The following is a 19,425-nucleotide window of genomic DNA, read 5'->3' on the forward strand; positions in this document are numbered from 1 at the left end:
GGGGGGGGGGGGGGGGGGGGGGGGGGGGGTGTTAGTGAAGAGGGGAAACCAGCGAGTGGACCTGGTGTCCCACAGGACTCCCGGGGAGACTGAGAGTCTCCTCGACACCGAAAAGGGGAAACCAGTTACTGGTAGAAGCAATGTATAATTCATAAGTCATTATGGGCCGAACACGAAGCAGGCCGAACACTAATGGAGTCCGTGACGAGCCGTCCTTCGTCGGACGGCACTTCACAGGTGATTTAAGGCCGTTGGGATTCTCGTAAACATCACGAGTCGCTCTGTTGTTGATGCCGAAACTAAAAAAAACAAAAAACAAAAATGTGTCAAATTTTTGTTTTTTCTCCCCACCGCGAGAAATCCAGGCCGAGCCGCTGACCCTCTCTCTGATCCTCTGCAGCTGTCCGACCAGCGCCGGGCTACCACCGCTGAGGGAAGTTTGTTTATTTGCGGACCAGTCGAGTCCTTTGACCCCCGCCGCCCCTGTTTACGCCTCAGAGCTTCCCGGACCTCTTCACAACACAGCGAGGAAGCGATGCCAAGTGGCCCAGAGGCCCGGAGCCAGCACAAACACAGTCTGGAAAAGGGGGATGGAGGGGGGGAGGAAAAGGGGGGTGTCCCGTCGACTTTCAGGGACGCGTTACATATTTCCTCTTGCAACATTTCTGTGTGGGTGCTTTCTTTCTCCGTGTTTGAATAACAAACTGAAAACAAAAGAAGGGACAAAGTTTGACGAGCTTGTGATGCGACGGAGACGTCCTGTTCAATTGTCTGGGAGACGCTTCCCACGTTACAGTAATTTATATTCTCTTTCTTCGACTGAAACCGCCATATTTCAAAAATGATAAAGAATCAAAGATGACACGCATCATTATAAAACTGCAGGGTTTTCTTGCCCACATTTTTAAGCGCCTCTTTTTGCGGTTTTCTTCCCGTCAAAATAAAACCTTTCAAAAATGACCTCAAACACCGGCTTCACGTTTCAGGCACAGAAGAAAAAAAAAAAAGGACCTTAACTGATGAACTTGTTGTCATACAGCAGATAGGGAGCAACGTAATTCACTGTCAACTTTTGCTTTGGTCTCCACTAACGATGCTCACCAACTAGCAGCATCATCGTCTGCTGGACAAACATCTTCCAGTAGTTTGTTTGTTATCGAAAAAGAGTGAGAATGAACCAAAACAAGCTGAAAGGTGCTTAAAAAAAAAAAAAAAAAAAAAAAAAGCTTCATGAAGTTTGAGTTTGTTAATCATTTGACTTTTTAATGTAACTCACTGATGAAAGCCACTTTAAATAAGCAAGAGCAAAGAAATTCCCGACTCCTAATCATTTTTACACGCTCCGTTACTTTCGCCAGAATAATATAATAAAACTCCAACTGTCCGTTATCTTCGTCGTACTGACGAGGACGGTCTCCCCAGTAACACATCGGTTTCCTCCGGAGCCGTGTAAGGAACGAACCAGCAGGATGTGGTGTGTGTGAGTGTGTGTGTGTGTGTGTGTGTGTGTGTGAGTGTGTTCCTGTCTGGGCGGGACCGCATCGATAAGGACAACGAGGCCGCTGACCTGCTGTTCTCTCTCGTCTCGCCACCGCAGCCCGGTTGTTTCTTCCTCCGTCACTCCCTCTGCTGTTCAGCTCCACAACGTGCCGATGTTGATTGACAGTCGTCCTGCCGGGAGGAAGTCAGTTAAAAATGGTGGCTAGTGTTCAGAGAAATGATATTAATTTAACTTTTTTTTACCTGCAGCCAGTTAGCTCGTTGAACTCTCGATCCAGAGACGATATTTCACCAACTCGGGGGCAGCGGGGGAAAAAGAGGTTTTGTCTTCATTTTTATATGTTTATACAGTGAAGAACAAAACTTTAAGACCTCTAAAGAATTAAATGACACAACTGGAATTGAAATTCTCTCTCACGAGGACCTCGCCAGTGAAAAAAAAAACAAGACTTCCCTGTTGCAGAGAAGTTCATCGGAGTCACATCACAGCACCTCAGATTAAATCCGTTGTCTTAATTTCCCCAAAGTAAAAGCCGCAGCGACATCTCAACATCGACTATTGGGAGGAGACGGAGGAACTGCCGTTACAAAATCACGACCAAGGGAGACGTAAACGAATCCAGTGTGTTTGTGAGACACAGAAAAAGTGAACGGATGTTTTTTTTTTTACATGCGTGTTTCCCACCATGAAGCAATCTCCTACGGAAACACCATCCCACCTGATTGGAGCCAAAACTCCTCTGTTTGACCAAGAAGCAGAAAGATGGAGCCGCACGGGATCACCCGACCTCCACAATCACCAACCTGAACCTCAACCTAGAAGGTTTGGGACGAGTTGGGACCGCTGGGTGACGGAGAAGCAACCAATAAGAGCTCAGCATGTGGGAACTCAAACGAAAGAAGAGAATCAAAAGTGTCAGCGCAGCAAAAAGGAGGCGACACTTTAAGTCTAACATTTGAAACACATTTTGCTTTCATTAAACTTTTCTTTTTTGTGTGTGCTAACTACACAATTCCCTTGTGTGTTATTTAATGGCGTTGACGTGTTGTAGGACGTAGTAATGATAAAGAAAAACAAAAACAAAACAGGTGTCCAAACTTTGACTGCTATTTCATAAAAGTTTTAACAAAACATGATTGAAAAAAAAAAAAAAAAAAAAATCCCCAAGAAATTGGTCAGATTTAATATTCATGTTTTCTTGGCCTCCAACTTTAAACACGAATTCAGAGTTGATGGCTCAAAATCTAAAGCTGTGGAAGGTGTGAAACCTGAACGGTACCGCCGCCCAGCACCGTGAGGATCAGCCCGCTCGCTCAGCGCAGCTGTGTGGGTGTCCTGAAGGCAAGAATCAAGCGCTCCCCCTCACCTCCCCTCCCTGTTGTCATCACCTTGAGCTCCGTAACACCCGGCAGCGCCTCCACCCAGAGGAGCTATGGGACGAACAGGAAGTCTAATTCTAGACCACTTCCTGTATGACATTCCTGACCTGCGCTGCCTTCCTGCCAGACTCTCCCTCTCTTTCTCCGAGGCGCCGTATGTATAGAAGAAGATCTCCGGCTCCGCTTCGACATTCCTGGGAATGCTAATTGGTCTTTTAACAGGAGAAGGAGGGAAGAACAGATGGGAGGTATTGAAACTCATTAAATTGATTTCTCTGGGTCATGTGTTTAACGCGACATCGACTTCAACATGGTTTACCCCTCCTCGGATCAGAAAGAAATATACATACTGTTGATAAGTATTTATATATTAGACAAATATATCTTTTTGTATCCCCAAATCTCCGGCCCCGATCGATCAATTCGAAGCGTTTTTTTGAAGCTGTTTTTTTTATATATTTTTTTTTTATTCATTTATTTTATTGGTACCTTCCATTGAGTGCACAGAACGAGAGTTCACATCAACATTTATAACAGTGACAGACTGAGAGGTGGAAACACATGAAAAAGAAACCGAACATCAGACAACATTCAGTGCAGCAGCGTCACTACATCCCACTTCCTCTGTTGATTTTTTTTTCTCCTCCTTTGTATCACATGTATAATGTGGAATTACGCATGTAAATATACGAGTTTATACATGTTGCAATAACACAAATCAGGTGCTTCAGAGTACGAGTGAATATTTCAGGGCTTTCTGTCGTCCTGTAACGTGAAAGAAAAAAAAAAAAAAAAACGACCTCGAGATGCGCTAATGTTGATTTTTAAGGGCCAATAAAGAAAATATTAATTTCACAAAAAGGCAAAAATGTGACTATAGATCAATTTTGCCTGCTAATCTCCAGAGATACCTCACCTTCTCTAGAATAAAGAACGCTTTCATTTATTGTGAGATTATTCCGCAGCATTCTCGGCACTATCGGATGTAATTACAGGCAGAAATTCTTTAATTAGAACAAGAAAACAATTACATTTGTTCACCTAATGGCTATTAATATATCTGGTACCCACCAGTCAAAATATCTGTCAGTTTATTGGACGACAACCTGCTCCAACATCCACCTCGAATGGATCGGCTGTGACCCGAAACAGATCCTGCGTCTGCTTCAATAAAAGCTCCCATTCAGCACTAACTAGCTTTCATTCTACATCTCAATAGCTGGTGTTTCGCTCCCGTCCTAAATTAGTTTAGTAGAGTTAAAGGTTTCTTTCTCCTTCGATATTTATTAGTGTCTCTATATAAATGTGTTTATCTTTCCAGTTTAAATGTTACAAAAATACAATCTGAATCTAAATAAATGTGTAAATTATCGCAAAAGAATAGAAGCTACAAAAAACCAAAACAAAACAAAAAAATTTCAGCTCAGCTACTCAAAGTGACAAAATAATATTGCTGACAAAAATTAAAGCAGCTGATTGCCAGAGAGAAAAAAAAAAAAGTCAAAATAAAACCAGATTTCCACAAAAACCCGATTAACTAAAAATATTCAAATGTAACTTGGTAAATAAAAAGGCAATCCAACGATAATGATTGGATTCAGGTTAAAAGGAAAACACAGAAAAGCAAATAGAATATCTCCCGAAGATAAATGGACACGAGATGTGTTTTGTCTGGCTGTTCGTTTCCCATTTCAACAGCGACAGAGCGTCACACCTCCCGAGAGAAAAAGCTAAACCGTGAAGTCAGATCTTCTGCCTGCCTCAAGAAAAGAAAAAAACAACAAAAAAAAACCTGCTTCCTTGCGTCCCTTCATGGATCCCAGGCAGCAGGAAACTGGAAGAAATCCCATCCGAGTGGGCGTTACAGTATGCTCTCCCTCAGGTTCCCGCTGACGGACGAGTTAGACTGCCGGTTCTCCGTTTGGGGTCGGTTCCACGTGTGAAAGTCCAACAGCGCCTGGTTGAGATTCTCCATCCAGTCCAACCTCTCCTGCTTGGTGTCGGCCGAGAACCAACACCTGAAACGAGAACGGCAGCCGTCAGGAACTATATATATAAAAGTGTTCGTAGCTTCCGGCCCTGAAACAATTAGGCCGATGCGGAAGCGCCTTGAGCTGCAATACCACCGAGTTGCCACTAGAGGTCGGCTCCAAAAAGCCTCCGTCTCCATAGACTCCCATTCAACTTCGTTCATAAAATTCTCAGTGGGTAAAATTTCTCCACTAATTATCTCGGTGTTGTTAGTTAAAGTCGCTCCTTCTTATTCGTTTTCCTGCCGTCCATCTGAAAATAATCCCGTCATTAAGTAGGAAAGAACGGCAGTGTGCGACCATGCTTAGCGCTAACTGAAGTACTACACGCGAGTGTACTCGGGGAAGTGCATCATTTGGAGCGCAGCCATGATTTCAAAATACATTTCGAGCTGCCATTGATGTCACGAAAGGTGTTTCCCGTCGACTGTCAGAAGGGGAACGCCCGCCGTGACATCACTGGTCGGGTGCAGCCAGAAGAGCAACATGCTTTGTGCTCACTGTAAACAAAAGTGGCAATTACATTTAAACAGGTCTCCGTGATATATAAATAAATTTAAAAAAAAACAGAAGAATATTTTGGCCTGAATGTTGAACTCACAATTTGAGAAAAACGGTCAAACAATAGATCCTTTTTCACAGCAGACATTTTGGCTCGTCGCGACGGGAAAAGCAGAGACGAGGCAGATTTCTTTCCATTACACGTCTCAGGAACCCGTGACAGTGATCAAGTGTGCACAATACACAAAAACTCAGCTAACTGGAATGCTTTCAATACCATCAAGTGATTTATTTATTTTTGCTATGGTGTGCATTTAAAAATATCTAATCCAGTTTGAAAGACAGAAACTGTGTTGATTTCGGTCCATAAACAGAAGAAACAAACTGAAGCTCTTAATTATAACTTGTAGACATCTCGGGTATTTGTCATCTCCCGCGTCACCCCCTCCCAAAGATGTCATTTTTCAGGGTGTTGGGAGGTTTAATTCAGACTCACTTGGCCAGAGCGTCCTGGCTGCCGTCCTCCTGCTGCTGCGGGACGTTGCTCACCAGCTCGAAGGTGAAAGGTCGAGCGCAGGAGTCCCTCTTGACGGGCCTGACGCAGCGACTGGGAGATCCGGACAGAGAGACGCTGCCCTCTGCTCCCTTGGGGAGGTTGAAACAGAAAATCCTATTCGTTTTGATATACATTGAATTACTCATCACGTCGGTCTGTTGTTCTTCTCATACCTTGGTTTCTTTGTCATTCGGGTGGTTCCAGTAGAACAAGTTGCATCCCTCCAGAACGAAATATCGGCGATGCCACACCCCGTATCCGCTGATGAGCTCAAACATCGTCTGGGAACAGAACCGCAAACGCAACGGAATGAAAATGCAGATTTTTATCATGTGAAAAAAAAAGTGTGTGACGTGTGTAGATTTAAGCAAAGATAGGGAAGTTCAGTTATCTCTCCTTCATGTGCACCTCGAGATAAAAACAGCTGGTGGCGCTAATTCTCCACTCGGGTGCCTTTCAACCGCAGCACAAGAGGATGACATCGTTAAAGGAGTGCCAGTCAAACCTCAAACCGTGGAAGACAACGCCAGCTTCGTCCAGCTGCTTTGAGAGAGATTACTGGAAACGATTTTAACGATTACGCAATAATCACGACCAGACGACGATGTATTAACGTGACCGGCCTCCCTCCAATACACGTCTTCGTCACAAGTGTCCGATCACCACACATCAGTCGACACCTTAACATCCTACATATTCTTTGACAAACATCAGCATCGGCCCCAAAAATCCAGCATCAGTCGGCTTTTATTGGATGAATTAGAAAGCAACTCCGAACGCACATCAGTCTTCACAGCGAGGTTTAAACATCCGAGAGACGTAACACTGAACTAAACATCTGGCTGATTCCTGTCCCGTACGACCTTTTATGAAATATATCTTTTTTTTTTAAAGATGAACCCGTTTTGTGCTGAAGCCTAAAAGTTGTGTAATTAACAGTTACTGACCAGGAAGCCTTGGTGCTGGACGTCAGAGTGGCTCATGCTGTCCAGTTGCAGGTAGATGTTGCCCTCTAGAGGAGAGAGGAAGGGCACCTGCAGTCGGGGGAGGAAGAAGAGGGAGAGGACACGCTGTCAGACCGCTGGGACGAGGAGGACAGAGAGAAGAGAAAGAAGACAGGATTTCTAAGACTTTCATTCAAACACGCTCCTAATATCGAGCTGAAATCAGGTCCAGCTTGTTCCTTTTAAGAGGTTTCATTTACACCTCTTAGTAAACTGTTATGAGTACAATTTTGGAATAAATCTTTCATTTAAAAGGTGAAAGGAATTTTGTATGCGTCCATTTTCTCTCCAAGAGATCATTTTATACAAAAACTGAATGATGTAAGTATATATTAGACAAATATAAGAATGTGTATCAGCAAGTACATCATCTTCTATTTTTTTTTTAGTTTGGCCCTAGTTTTGGATTCAAAATGAAGTCAACATAAAAGATCTTTGATTTTTGAGATTTGACATGAAAAGAGCTTGAATGAAAAACAGGAAAATAATTCACAGAGAATAAACAACCATCAACACTGAGGCGGGGGGGGGGGGGGGGGGGTTAATTGACATGACTGAAATCACGAGACAGACATTAGTTTTCTGCAGAAGAGAGAACAGAAACGCTGAGAGGCGACGGTGTTGAGAAAAAAGTGAAACCTTTTCCTGAAATTCATCTCCCAGCAGCCTCCTGATTTTCCCTTCAAGTTTCATCTGAGTGGAGGAAGCGAGACAGAGAAAGGGGGGAGGGAGACAGACATGTTACATCACCAGTGAGCCCACCCGTGTCTGGAAAACTTCTAACAGCATAAATAATAATAATTTTTTAAAAAAAGGACCAAAGGGGATTTACAGTGGTGTCTGTAGCACTGAGCTACAGAAGTCATAAAGGTCAGAAAATAAATGTGCAGGAAGGTGCAAAACCATCGCGAGAGTGGCTGTGATACACGTCCATCATTCATTGAGCAATTTTCAGAAAACAATTCACATATATGCACTTTGAAAAGCTCGTAACTGACAAAGAGATAAGAGCGTGTTTTCTTAACCAGAATACAAAATAGATCCAAGTGATGTAAAGAATGAGCAACAGTCGGCAATCCAGAGAAGAACGGCCATGTGATGCGCAATATATTCTGAAAGGAGACCAAAGATCTTCCTTTGCAGTGACACCATCAGTTACCTTGTCCAGAGGGAACTTGCTGTGTCCCAGCGAGGCCAACGTGATCTTATGGGATCCCACCAGGCAAAAGTTACTGGAGCGACGAGTGTTCAGAGCAGGAAGAGCAGCGGCTGAGAAACAAAGCAGCACAGAGTGAAAACTCACCAAACATATGTCCAGTTTTTTTTTTTTTTTTTTTTTTTAAATACACTTGAAAGCCTGTTGTTGTCGCTTAGGTGAGTAAAACAGGAAGAATTGAACGTAAGGTGATAAAACTCAACTTACATGTGAGACTGTTACTGGATCTCTGTCGAAAACAGAACAAAAAAAGGTTCAGATGATACACGAGTACGAAAAAAACAAAAAAACACTACAGTTGAACATTCGGGCGGGAAATGAAGCTGCATACTCACCGTGATGGTGTTCAGAAGTTTTCTCGGCGTTACCTGAATATGTGAAGATATCATAAATGAATTAAACTGTTGATGGTGAATAAAATAGACAAACGGGACCATAATTTGTGAGAAAAATCAGCCCACTTACGCGTGACTTGGCGTTGGTGCGGTCCACGCTGCAGCTACTGCCTGACGTGTGGGACTAGATGGCAAAAAAACCCAAAAAGAAACATGCCCATAAAAATCTACAAATTCAGATACAACAGCACTGAGTTCTTAACAGCTTTATACAGATGGAAAAAAAACAACTAAATAGAGTAAGATGGTAGCACCAAGTACGAGCACAGAGAGGGAACCCACTCAGTCACTGATGTTTATGGTTCACACGACGAAGGCCAAACAGTGAGTTACAGCATCCCAGAACAACTTCAACCCACCGTAGCGAATTAAATTAACTTTGGTTTTAAACATCAGCAGCTAACGACACGCTGGCTTACAACGACCAGCTAACCACAATACCAAACTGGTTTTAGCGTGTAATCGCAATCAGTATGCTGAACCACCAAAACAAACCACATCAGCTCGGTAATAAAGAAGGAACGCAGCTCTTAAAACACCATCGGTCAAACACACGTTGGCGAACAACATCTTGGACTGTCTACTGTGCTGCCAGCACAACATGTCTTTAGCAACACGTCATGCTCTTATGTCTGGAACATCACCAATCAACACCACAACAACCCTGCAGAAATGTAGAAATACTTATAATTAATTGTCCACAACGCAAACTACTACTAATAGTCTCCCACTTGTCTGTATTCAGGAGAGGTTATGAATAATAACAGTAAAACGTTAAAAAGTACATTTTAAACGGGGAAAAGGTGCTTCTGGAAACCTGCAGGTCCGACTAAGTCGCCATTCTGCTACTTTTACTTCAATTCATGCTTGTTAACGAGTAAGTCGTTTCGTCTCACCAGGCTGTAGACCTCCACGTCAATCTCAAAGGATGAGCGGATGTCCTTCCTGAAACGCCGAGGAGACAAAGCAATGCGATGCATTAATCTACTGATATTCCTGTTTAATCCTATTTTAAAGCCTCATCGTGAAACGTTTGACGGGGGGGCGTCCCCGCCGGAGAAATGCAGCTCACAGAGTGACGGACGTGGGGAAGGAGATGGTGTCTCCGTTCTGGGCGTCAGCGGCTGTGGCCAGCGGGGGTGGCGACGATGTTGCAGGGACCGTACCGGATCAGGATGAAGAAGTAGTGACTCGGCCGACCTAAACGAGGCACGTGAACCAAATAAATTAATTAATTAAAAAAAGAAAATCGGTGCTTTTCAAAGTGACCGTCAACTTTTCCGTGAATTAAATTCCAGAAATGCTTTCTTCGCCGACCTACCTGCACGGTTGTGCGAGGAGCAGACGAACTCCACCTTGAGAGGCAGCTGGATGTTGGTGATGCCGACGGTCCCTCTGCTGGGCTGCTGGGAAGCGTATTCCCTGTCCTCCCCCGCCGCCTCCCCGGAGTCCGAGCTCCTCTCGTCCCTCAGTCGGGCCGCGTCCGCCAGCAGCGCCGAGCGCTTCTCGCCTGGAGCGCACGATTAAAATCACGGACATAGTGAACGTGGAGAAAATAAAATAGGTCGGTACAACCGTAAGGCTCAGTTATAATTAGACACCTGCAATTAATATGATACTGAGGCCACCCGTGACGTGACATCATCAACACGTTTGTGTTTGTGCTCGGTAATGAAGACCGATGTTATAGTGATTTTTATATTATTTAAATAATCAGAAAATGTGACGAATCTTTTTTTTGTTTTTTTAAAAGAAATGTTGTGGTGTCTTTTGAACATACAGGAGACCAGCAGCAGCTTCTCGGCCTCGGCCTCCTCCAGCGAGCCTCGTCCGTGGACCTCGTCGGTGCAGCAGCTCAGAGCGTGTAACGTCTGGTTGATCACCGTCTGCAGTTTGCCTGCTTCTTCGTTCAGAGCCTAGAAAAAACAAAAACAAAAACAAACATAAGAACCCACCAAGACACACGGCACCGTGGGTAAATAAACATTTATATCAGACTACTTAATAATAGTTTTAATTCAATCAGAGGTCATTTCCGTAGCTGTCAGGGTTCCCACTCTTTTAAAGAAGCAAGTTTTCAGGACAATTTGATGAAACTGTCAAACACATCAGGCCGATATTTTAGAAGATCATGTCTTACTACACTAACATGTTGTCAGCTTTAAAGCATACATGTTGAATTGCTTAAAACCCCAAATTTAGACTTATAAAAAGTGCTCTTAGTAAACAAATAAACTTCAGTAACCGTTTAAAACACCGTTTTAGATTTTTGACAACTTTATTCTATTTGTAAAAATTAATTTACTTGATTTAATTGAATGATTTTACTGCTCTTTGCCCATCAAGACCTCATCGGTCCTGGTTAAAGAAGAAAAAGAAACTATAACAAGACGAGAAGGTTAAAGACTTTGTGAAAACGTTATTCTTTGAGGTAGACCTGGTCTACTGTTGCTTTGATCAGGAAGAAAATAAATAAATAGACAATACAAGAATTTCAAACTTATTTTCCAGGAGGTAAATAAGTGGGAGGACGGTGTTTTTCCAGGACTTTTTACTATTTCTCTCTCAATCTTTGTGTTTTCCAGGAAGCGTGGGACCCTGACTTGGGTACAGTTGACAGAATTAGTAAAGCTTGTGTTTTTTTCTACTGCGAGAATGCATCTTTCTCCAGTAATTGAAAAGCTGTGCTCGCACACCGTGATTTTCTCCTTGGTGTTGACAGACGGTTGAGGCTTGGACGTCTCCGCGGCTCGTCTCTGAAGCCTGGGAGTGACGCTCTGGATGGTGGGCAGCTTACTCTGTCTTTGTGTGCGGTAGGCATCAATACTGTCGGGCACAAACAAAAAAGAAAAAACGATGTTCATACGCTGGTTGTGAGTGACGGTGCAGCTCCGTCTCATCATGCTGCCGATGACGTCGTTTAAAACCCGCTCGTTCAGATTTATAGAGCAAAGAGGCGAAACTGAATATCGCGCATTTTTCGTAACTGTTCAGATTACATGCTTTCGATCAGATCCGGCGTTCGGCCACGTTACCGCTGTGTTCACCTGTACAGAGGAGCAGATTCAGCAGGAGGGATGGAGGCGCCGTCTGGAGTCAGCAGCAAAGATGGAGGATTGGACTCCTGTTTCGCCGCCAGTCGCTGTCGGTGCAACGTTAACACAGATGTCATAAAAGCTTTGGTTTGTGGCGGATTCTTCAATCTTAATCTCAAGAATATACTTAAATAAGATATATGAATAACTACCAGAGGGGTGACCACAGCCTCGACTGACTTGCTGAGAGGAGACAGGATGCCGCTCTGAGGGAAAGTGAGCAGCTCGTCTCCGTTACCTTCGAGCTTCCTGCTCTCGTCACACTCGTCCTTCTTAGGCTCCGCCTCCTCTTCTCCCTTCTCCGGCTCAGTGTCCATATTGTCCTTGTCTCCGGAGCAAACGACGATACCGCTGTCGTGTTCCTCGGCGTCCCTCCTCTCGCCCTCCATCCTTCCGGCATATTCCAGCACCTCCTCGAACATCTGGTCGATGATCTCGGCCGTGTTGGTCTCGTCGTGGGAGCTCAGTTCGGCCTCTGAAGAGAGAAAAGTTCCGCGTGAATCCAAATCGCTCTCTGAAGCACCTTTGACTGCAGTTTCAACAAAATCCAATTGGCTGGAGAGTTTCCTGTTAACAGTTAGAGAATAAGTGTTTTAGCTCTCTGCCCCGTTGCTTTTATCCCTCAATCCAGCTGTGTGCTTGAAACCCTTATTATGGTCTTTTCATAACTTCCTCTCGACACACTTAAGACTTTGCTTCAAACAGGCGCAGGATACCCGACGCAGCCGTGAAGTTTAAAGCAAGCGTATCTCCGGCTTTAGGAAGAAATAATAGTTCCACGAAGACACAAGTGTCGCTGTTCATGTTGCGTACGAGTACAAAAGAAACGGCTCCAAATTGTCCCCCGAACACCAACACACAGTTCACCGGTGGTTTTACTCTCCCCAATAAACTACCTCACCCGTGTCCACCCGTGTCCACCTCTGCCGGAGTGTCCTCCGTGTGCTCACACCTACAACCTTCAGACCCTGGTCTCACCTGACAGACTCGACTCCACCGAGGTATTGATCACCTCGGGTTTCAGGACAAAGGTGACTTTCTTTGAGCCTTCTCCTCCCTCTGCCTTCTGAGTTCCTCCTTTCACTAAAACGCCCTGCCTCTCATCTACCGGATCTTCCTCCGTACGATGCGACGCCCGGATCTCCGTCCGACTCTGAGCCCCGTCGTCTCCGTCCACGTCCGAAGATGCCGCCTGAGCTTCTACCGCAGGCGGCGCGACGTCTTCGATGTTTCTTTCGAGCCCCGTTGGCGTTTCTGTCTGAGCCCGAGCTTCATCTGCAAAAGGAGCTGCCTCTGTTTCTGTCCCTTTATCGGAGCTGTCCGACTTTAGATCCACGTCCTCGTTTCTGCTGACCGTCTGACTCTTCTTTGACTGTTGACGCGTTTCGTCCTCGTGAAAACAGCCGTCTGTCTCCTTCTGCTCATGTTTCATGGTAAAAACAGTAATATCTTCCGTAAGTGCTCCCTCACACGACTCCACCTTCTCCTCATCTCTGCCTAAAGTAGACCGATCTTTTGCGGAGTCATCTAAACAGCTTTCTGGCTCAGATTCAACCTCTTGTCCAGATTTCTCTTCCGAGAGCCCAACAGTCGTCCGACAGCCCAACTCTCCTCCTTCCTCTTTAGTAAACACCTCCTGATCTTCACTCACGACTGGCCGAGGATATCTCCACGTCTTTAACTCCTCGTCTGACAAAGGCTCAATCTCCTCCTCGCTATATAAACACTCTTCCATCTTTTCATCTTCGTCAAAAGTAAACCGCTCAGAACTGCCCTCCTCGGTTGCTTCCAGCAGGTTCGACTCATCTGGAGACGTCGACTCTGCGAACCTCTGCTCGTCGGCTCGAGGCAACTCCGACACGATCTGATCGTCGCTGAAAGCTGCTTTGGAGAAACTGTGATCTGAGCTGAAAGACAGCATCATTACAGTCTGGCCCTCTGCTGGATGGGAACCTAGCTGCTCTTCTTCATTTCCAACTGAAGCCTTGTGCTCTTCCTCCTCCCTGACCTCTTCACTATGATGAGCGCTTCGACCTTCACCTGAGCTTTCAAACTCTGCAGGTGCTGCAGGAGCTTCAGAGGGACCGGCTGCCCTTTGACCTGTTGAAAGAAACAGTCTTACATCTTAACAACGGACAACCAAAGCTTTACTGCTGATACAAGCTTCAGAGCAGGTACGTGGTAATGATATGGATTAGAGGAGAGCGACAAAAGCTATTTAAATTCCATGATTTAAGATATTCATATACACAAACATAATATGAATTATCAAAGTAAAAACAGATGGAACTCACTTTGTGATTGCTGTTAATGTGCTGAAAGTAAAGACGCAATTAACAACATTTTTTCTATCTGGATATTAATTCTGCCTCTTACTCTTCAGATAAATAGCTCATTATTGATCTGATATCAGTACTCTTTTGTCTTTTTAAAATGAAGTCAGCACAATTCACCATGTGGAACTGACTGGGATCACAACTCTATACGTACATACATGTATAGAAACACCAGGTTATTCATTACAATTCTAGTTAATTAGAAATACAAACAACAAGATTTATCAATTCTAAACAAATTTTAATTCGATTTTTCTGAAGAGTTTATAAAAATGTGGCAAATGTGAAATTTGAGCACTAGGAAACTATGTTGACACTAGTTCGGTCCCATTTGACTGATAATCAGTTCAGCGTGTCAGTTTTAGTTTATAGGATCGGTTCCTCACTAATTTGGCCTGTTTATTTGTTTGTGTTGGTCCTGATGCTGACTTTGCATAATAATTTCAGGAGTCTGGACATTTCTGCTTCTGATTCATTCATACTTCTGATAAAACATTTAAGTTTGTCTTCAACTAGCTTATTTCTGCACTACGAAAACACAACGCATGTTTTATTTAAGAGTAGTACTCTTCAGGGAAAAGTTTACATGTCTTACCCGTCACAGTTAAAGGTTTCTCTGCACTTGATGTTGCAGCTTCAGTGAAACTTCCATCTTTTATCTCAGCATCACCCTGAACCTGCTGGAAGATCAAGATTTATGAATAAGAAGTTATTGATTGTAACAGATGAATAAGTACAGTTTAATACCCTGCCTCTGACAGCTGTGATTGTGATTTCATTTGAAGGGAGTCTCCGATATTTTGAGAGCCAGAAATCGTTTTAAAAGGAAACTAAAAGCAGAGACGCAAATAATCTAAAACAAAATGAATAAATACATCAAATATAAAAAAACTAAAAGAAAAAAAAGAAAAGCCACTGTACTGAGTATAGTGCGGAAAAGAAATATAAATCCCTCTAAGGTGACACTGTAATGATACTTTAATGTAACAGCACATTACAAAAACCTAATGATCCTAAACGAAACCTATGAAAACATGCATAACTCCAATATGACAGACCAAATAGCACCTTTGTGTCTTCGGTGAAGCGCCCACTTCCCCAAAACCACACCACAGACTAAAAAGGTGCACTATCTAAAAAAAGACAGCTCAACTGCAGCCATGTGTCTCCAACAGAGGTTCAAGAGTTATTTTTCTTGTGATATAATTAAATTCCTATGACAGCCCAAGTCACAGTTGCCCGTATTATTGTTCTCCAACGTGGGAAAAGTGCAAAAGTGACCACAGTGCAGGTGTTTATTTATTCATTTTTTTTAAACTACTGACTCACATCCCTGGAGCTCATGGGAGGCCAATGAAACCTCCTTTTAGATCTACGAGCCCAGGAGGAAGAAGATGAGGGGCTAGCAGAGGTCCATCCCTGCTGATGTTTACATAAACTGACATGTAAAAAAATATCTCTAACTAAACAAAAATATTGTAAATTACAGAACAAAAAAATTTAACATGCACAAAAAAACAAGTTAAAATACTGACACACCTTTTCAATTCAACTAAAAAGTACCAGATCGTTGCTGACAGGGATTCATTTATATCTTTGTATGACAATTGATTTCTGTGACAAAAGCATATTAATGGACAAAGTAAAAAAAAAAAGAAAGTATAAAACAAAAACACAATATATACTATTATTTAATTGACATCAAAGTATAAAACTGTCTGATATTCAAACATTACAGAATCAAAATAATGCTGAAAGCAGCCAAAATTACAAAAGTTTATTCTTGCTTATCTATTTACCGACATGAACTGTGTCTTCTTCAGTATTCTTATAATAAACTACGACACACGAAGGCTATAAAGATCAGGATCACAAACCCACCTGAGTTAATGAGGGATCGGAGTTGCTCCTTTTCAGCCACACGTTCTCACTGATTGGCTGGAAATGCAACTGGCTCAACTCCTGCTCCCGTTCCTGATCACAGAAACCATGTTAGATTTGGTATATTATAAATAATCTACTGCTACAGGCTTTTTAAGTTTATTTGTTCCTCCTGAGAATAAGCACATGGGAAGATTTAACGCAGCACTGATGAACGCTGCTGAACCGACCTGCCGCATGCGGGAAGCCTGCTTGGAGCTGGGCGTCGTGGAGCCCTGGAGCTTCTGCTGAATGCCAGAGACGAAGTCGGACCGGGTCCGCGGGCAGGGGTTGGCGGGGCTCGGTGTGGTGGCGGGGCTGGCCTGGAAGACCGGCACTTTAAAGCGGTCCATCCGTTGATTAAATTCTTCCTCCCCTGGAAAAATAAATACACAAAATTTGTAATTGCAGAGATTCATATTTGCACGTAAAAAGAAATTAAGCACTAGTGGGTCTCAACTGGTGTCATTTTAAGTGGATCGCAGATATTTGCATAAAATACTTTTATTTTGAAGTCTACAGAATAGCTGATGCTGCACTTTTATTTTGAAGGACATACAATTCCAATGATGCAACACGCAAGGAGTCGCTGTTAGCTGAAGAACGATCCATCTACAGTCTTGTAGATACACAACACGCCCCCTTAGATAACTAGCTGTAATCCAGGTGTTGTAGTAGGCGCGCCGTGTTGTGTAAACTCTACGTCGGCAGACGGACCCGCTGGGTTTACCGCCGTCCTCGTTATGACAGTGACGAGCAAAACTAATGTTGTCACATGAGTAAGAAGTTCTAATTCGAGCATTCGTGAACAGATTCAGGATTAGACAAGTCTGTCTTTTTTTTTTTTTTTTTTTTTAGTTCTCGAAAAGTCTGACTTTTCATTTCTTAGCCCTGGTTACACTACATTTGTTCATTTCATTCAAAAGACCAACACCGTTTACAGTTTTAGGAGAATACAGGCGTGTGTTCGTGTGCATCCTCACCGAGGAGATGCTCTCCGAAGCCCCTGTCATGGAGGACGACCGACGGGTCTTCGTCGGGGCAGCAGCGTTGGACCAGAGGAGACCCGCCTGACACAAACAGACGCTACAGTATTCATCCAGCCGTCGACACCTTCACAGCCGTTCTTATCTCACATGTGGATAATCCAGTTTGACTTTTGATCCTCGATGACATGTCACTATCTGAATCATCAAGCGACAGGGTAATACCCTCACGTGTGCAGATATGGATTTACTTGCAGTCTGTTGCCAGAATATTAGGTACGCGTTGCTAAAACTAATGCAGCCCTGCAACATATCCCACCTTCCTCTGAGATCAGTGTTCAGGTGGTGATGATTTAACTACCGGCGTTATTTGAGGCGACAGTTTGAACAGTGTTCTTACCGAACTGTATGGTGTCATGATAAGAGGTGTTTCTAATATATGATCTGAACAATATTAACACGCCGACTTCGACAGTAAAAGGTACAGTTACCCTCTCCGCTCTGGGCGAGCTGCTGGACTCGGGACCGGACCGAGGGAACCATCGGGGTGTCCGGCTTCATCTCGAGCTCGGCGAGGCGCCCGGACGAGGACGATTTCGGACTTCGGTTCTCCTGATCGGCCGCTTCCAGACGCCGGCGCTTCTGGCCCTCGCTCATCTCTTGAGAAAAACAGATGAGACACAAGGACATAAGTCACAAACTGCGAAAGACAGTCGCGAGTCTCTATCCACTCATATCTCCGTCTCTGCGATTGTCGGCCCCCCCCCCCCTCCGACAGTTCAATGTTTTGGATCTCTATGCTGTCCTTTTCTCTCTCTGCTCTCCTCTCGCCATCAAGGCAGAGGCTCCGCCCACCTCGGAGTCTGGTTCTGTCAGAGGTTTTTCTTCCTGTTAAAAGGGAGTTTTTCCTTCCCTCTGTTGGAGGTTTTTCCTCCCTTAAAGAGGAGTTTTTTCCCCCCTCCGAGCTTTTTGTGGGAATTGTTGGGTTTCTCTGTACAACGCTGAAAAGTGCCGTAAAATAACCCGTGTTGTATGTTTTATTTATCGAGACGTGAACCTCCACATTTTTTTTTTTTTGGGGGGGGGAGTACAGGCAGATACAAACCTGGTGCCGAGGAGATGATATTGTCCTCTGAATCCGACAGAGGAACTCTCGGCCTCTTCAAGCTCACGTTGCCGCCATTTTCCTCGCCGGCTTCCATCCTGAGCTGCAAAAAAAAAAACGCAGTGACATCACAGGTTGAAGTATTTCAGGAGCTCAGCTTTTCACAGACTGAATTGCTTTAAGGTGATTTTTTTTTTTTTTTACTTTTCCTAATACTGACAACTGTTTTCAAACTTCTTTTTTTATTATTTTTTTAAACCCTCATACTGTGAAGTCAGATTTTAGCAGGTTATTTGTATAATAAATTGTTGTGTCTCAAACTCCTGGTCAGGACAAACATACAGCTAAACTCACCGAGACCCGCTTAAATAAACGGTAAACACACAATTAATAAAATTTAAAAAATCAACAGTCTTTCAATTAACAATATAAATAAAAAAGGAGACTTTTATAATCACTGGATACGTTAAAAAAATATTGAAAATGTTTTAAATTTTTCAATAAATTGAAAAATTTATTTTTCAATACAAATTAAAAAAAACTTGAAAAAACAAACAAACTCGACAGTCTTTCAATTAACAATATAAATAAAAAAGGAGACTTTTATAATCACTGGATACTATAAAAAAATCTTGAAAGTTAAAAAAAATCTTGAAAATTTTTTCAATAAATTGAAAAATTTATTTTTATTTTTCAATAAAAATTAAAAAAAAAAAAATCTTGAAAAAAACGTGAAAATATTGGGCTCAAACTACTAACGCTGGCTTTATTTTACAGAAACATGAAGACACTAAAATTATACAAAACTTATCCATTTTCTTGTCAACACGTTCAGCACAACAACAACAACAACAACCTACAACAACGCGGCGGTTCGTTATATTTACTTGGACATTTTGTCAAACTGACACCTAATAAGCAAACTGACGGTCATTTTGAGTCCAACTCCGCCGAGCTCCTTTCGGGCCGACGAACCCAACATTGGCCTCGCTTCGAGGTTTACCGGTACCGAACCGCCTCGTCGTGTTAGTTGACGGTTTTTTTTTTTCCCCTGTGGACGAGTCGCTCCTTTTCTTACCCGAGAAGATTGTCGGCACCAAACCACGGCCTGGGAAACAGTCGTCGACGCTTAACTGCCAACGGAGACGACGAGCAACAACCTTCTTATTGTTTCCGTCTCCTCCGACTTTTTGAATTTCAGCGGGTCTTCTGACGTCAGCGGAGCATAACCGCGCGCACACCCGGAAGTGAGATTCGTCTTTTTATTTAAAAAATAAAATAAAATAAAAAAATTTAAAAAAAGAAGAAGAAGCCATTTTTAGGACTGTACGAGGCGTGTTCAAGTCTGATTCTAGGTCAGCTTCAAGTAAGGCATTTTTTAATTATTATTATTATTATTAT

The 19,425-nt window shown here is 43.3% G+C and overlaps 1 protein-coding gene across 1 annotated transcript; it reads right to left on the bottom strand.

The window, feature by feature from the left end:
* Positions 1 to 3,121: 3,121 nt before the first annotated feature.
* anln2 (anillin, actin binding protein 2) lies at positions 3,122 to 19,144 on the bottom strand. The gene is given in 24 exon segments (XM_069162665.1): positions 3,122 to 4,898; positions 5,908 to 6,056; positions 6,141 to 6,248; positions 6,915 to 7,001; positions 7,611 to 7,664; positions 8,131 to 8,240; positions 8,395 to 8,416; positions 8,523 to 8,555; positions 8,653 to 8,706; positions 9,479 to 9,527; positions 9,655 to 9,719; positions 9,721 to 9,782; positions 9,904 to 10,092; positions 10,363 to 10,498; positions 11,279 to 11,408; positions 11,630 to 11,724; positions 11,830 to 12,152; positions 14,609 to 14,693; positions 15,895 to 15,987; positions 16,125 to 16,309; positions 16,917 to 17,003; positions 17,411 to 17,578; positions 18,025 to 18,127; positions 19,103 to 19,144. Coding segments are annotated over 23 exon segments (2,538 nt in total). The 5' UTR covers positions 18,122 to 18,127; positions 19,103 to 19,144; the 3' UTR covers positions 3,122 to 4,741.
* Positions 19,145 to 19,425: the final 281 nt, after the last annotated feature.

Source organism: Embiotoca jacksoni, unplaced genomic scaffold (genome assembly GCF_022577435.1).
Source record: "Embiotoca jacksoni isolate LCO1_2020_lvr unplaced genomic scaffold, fEmbJac1.0.p SCAF_3, whole genome shotgun sequence".
NCBI classification, from domain to species: domain Eukaryota; kingdom Metazoa; phylum Chordata; class Actinopteri; family Embiotocidae; genus Embiotoca; species Embiotoca jacksoni.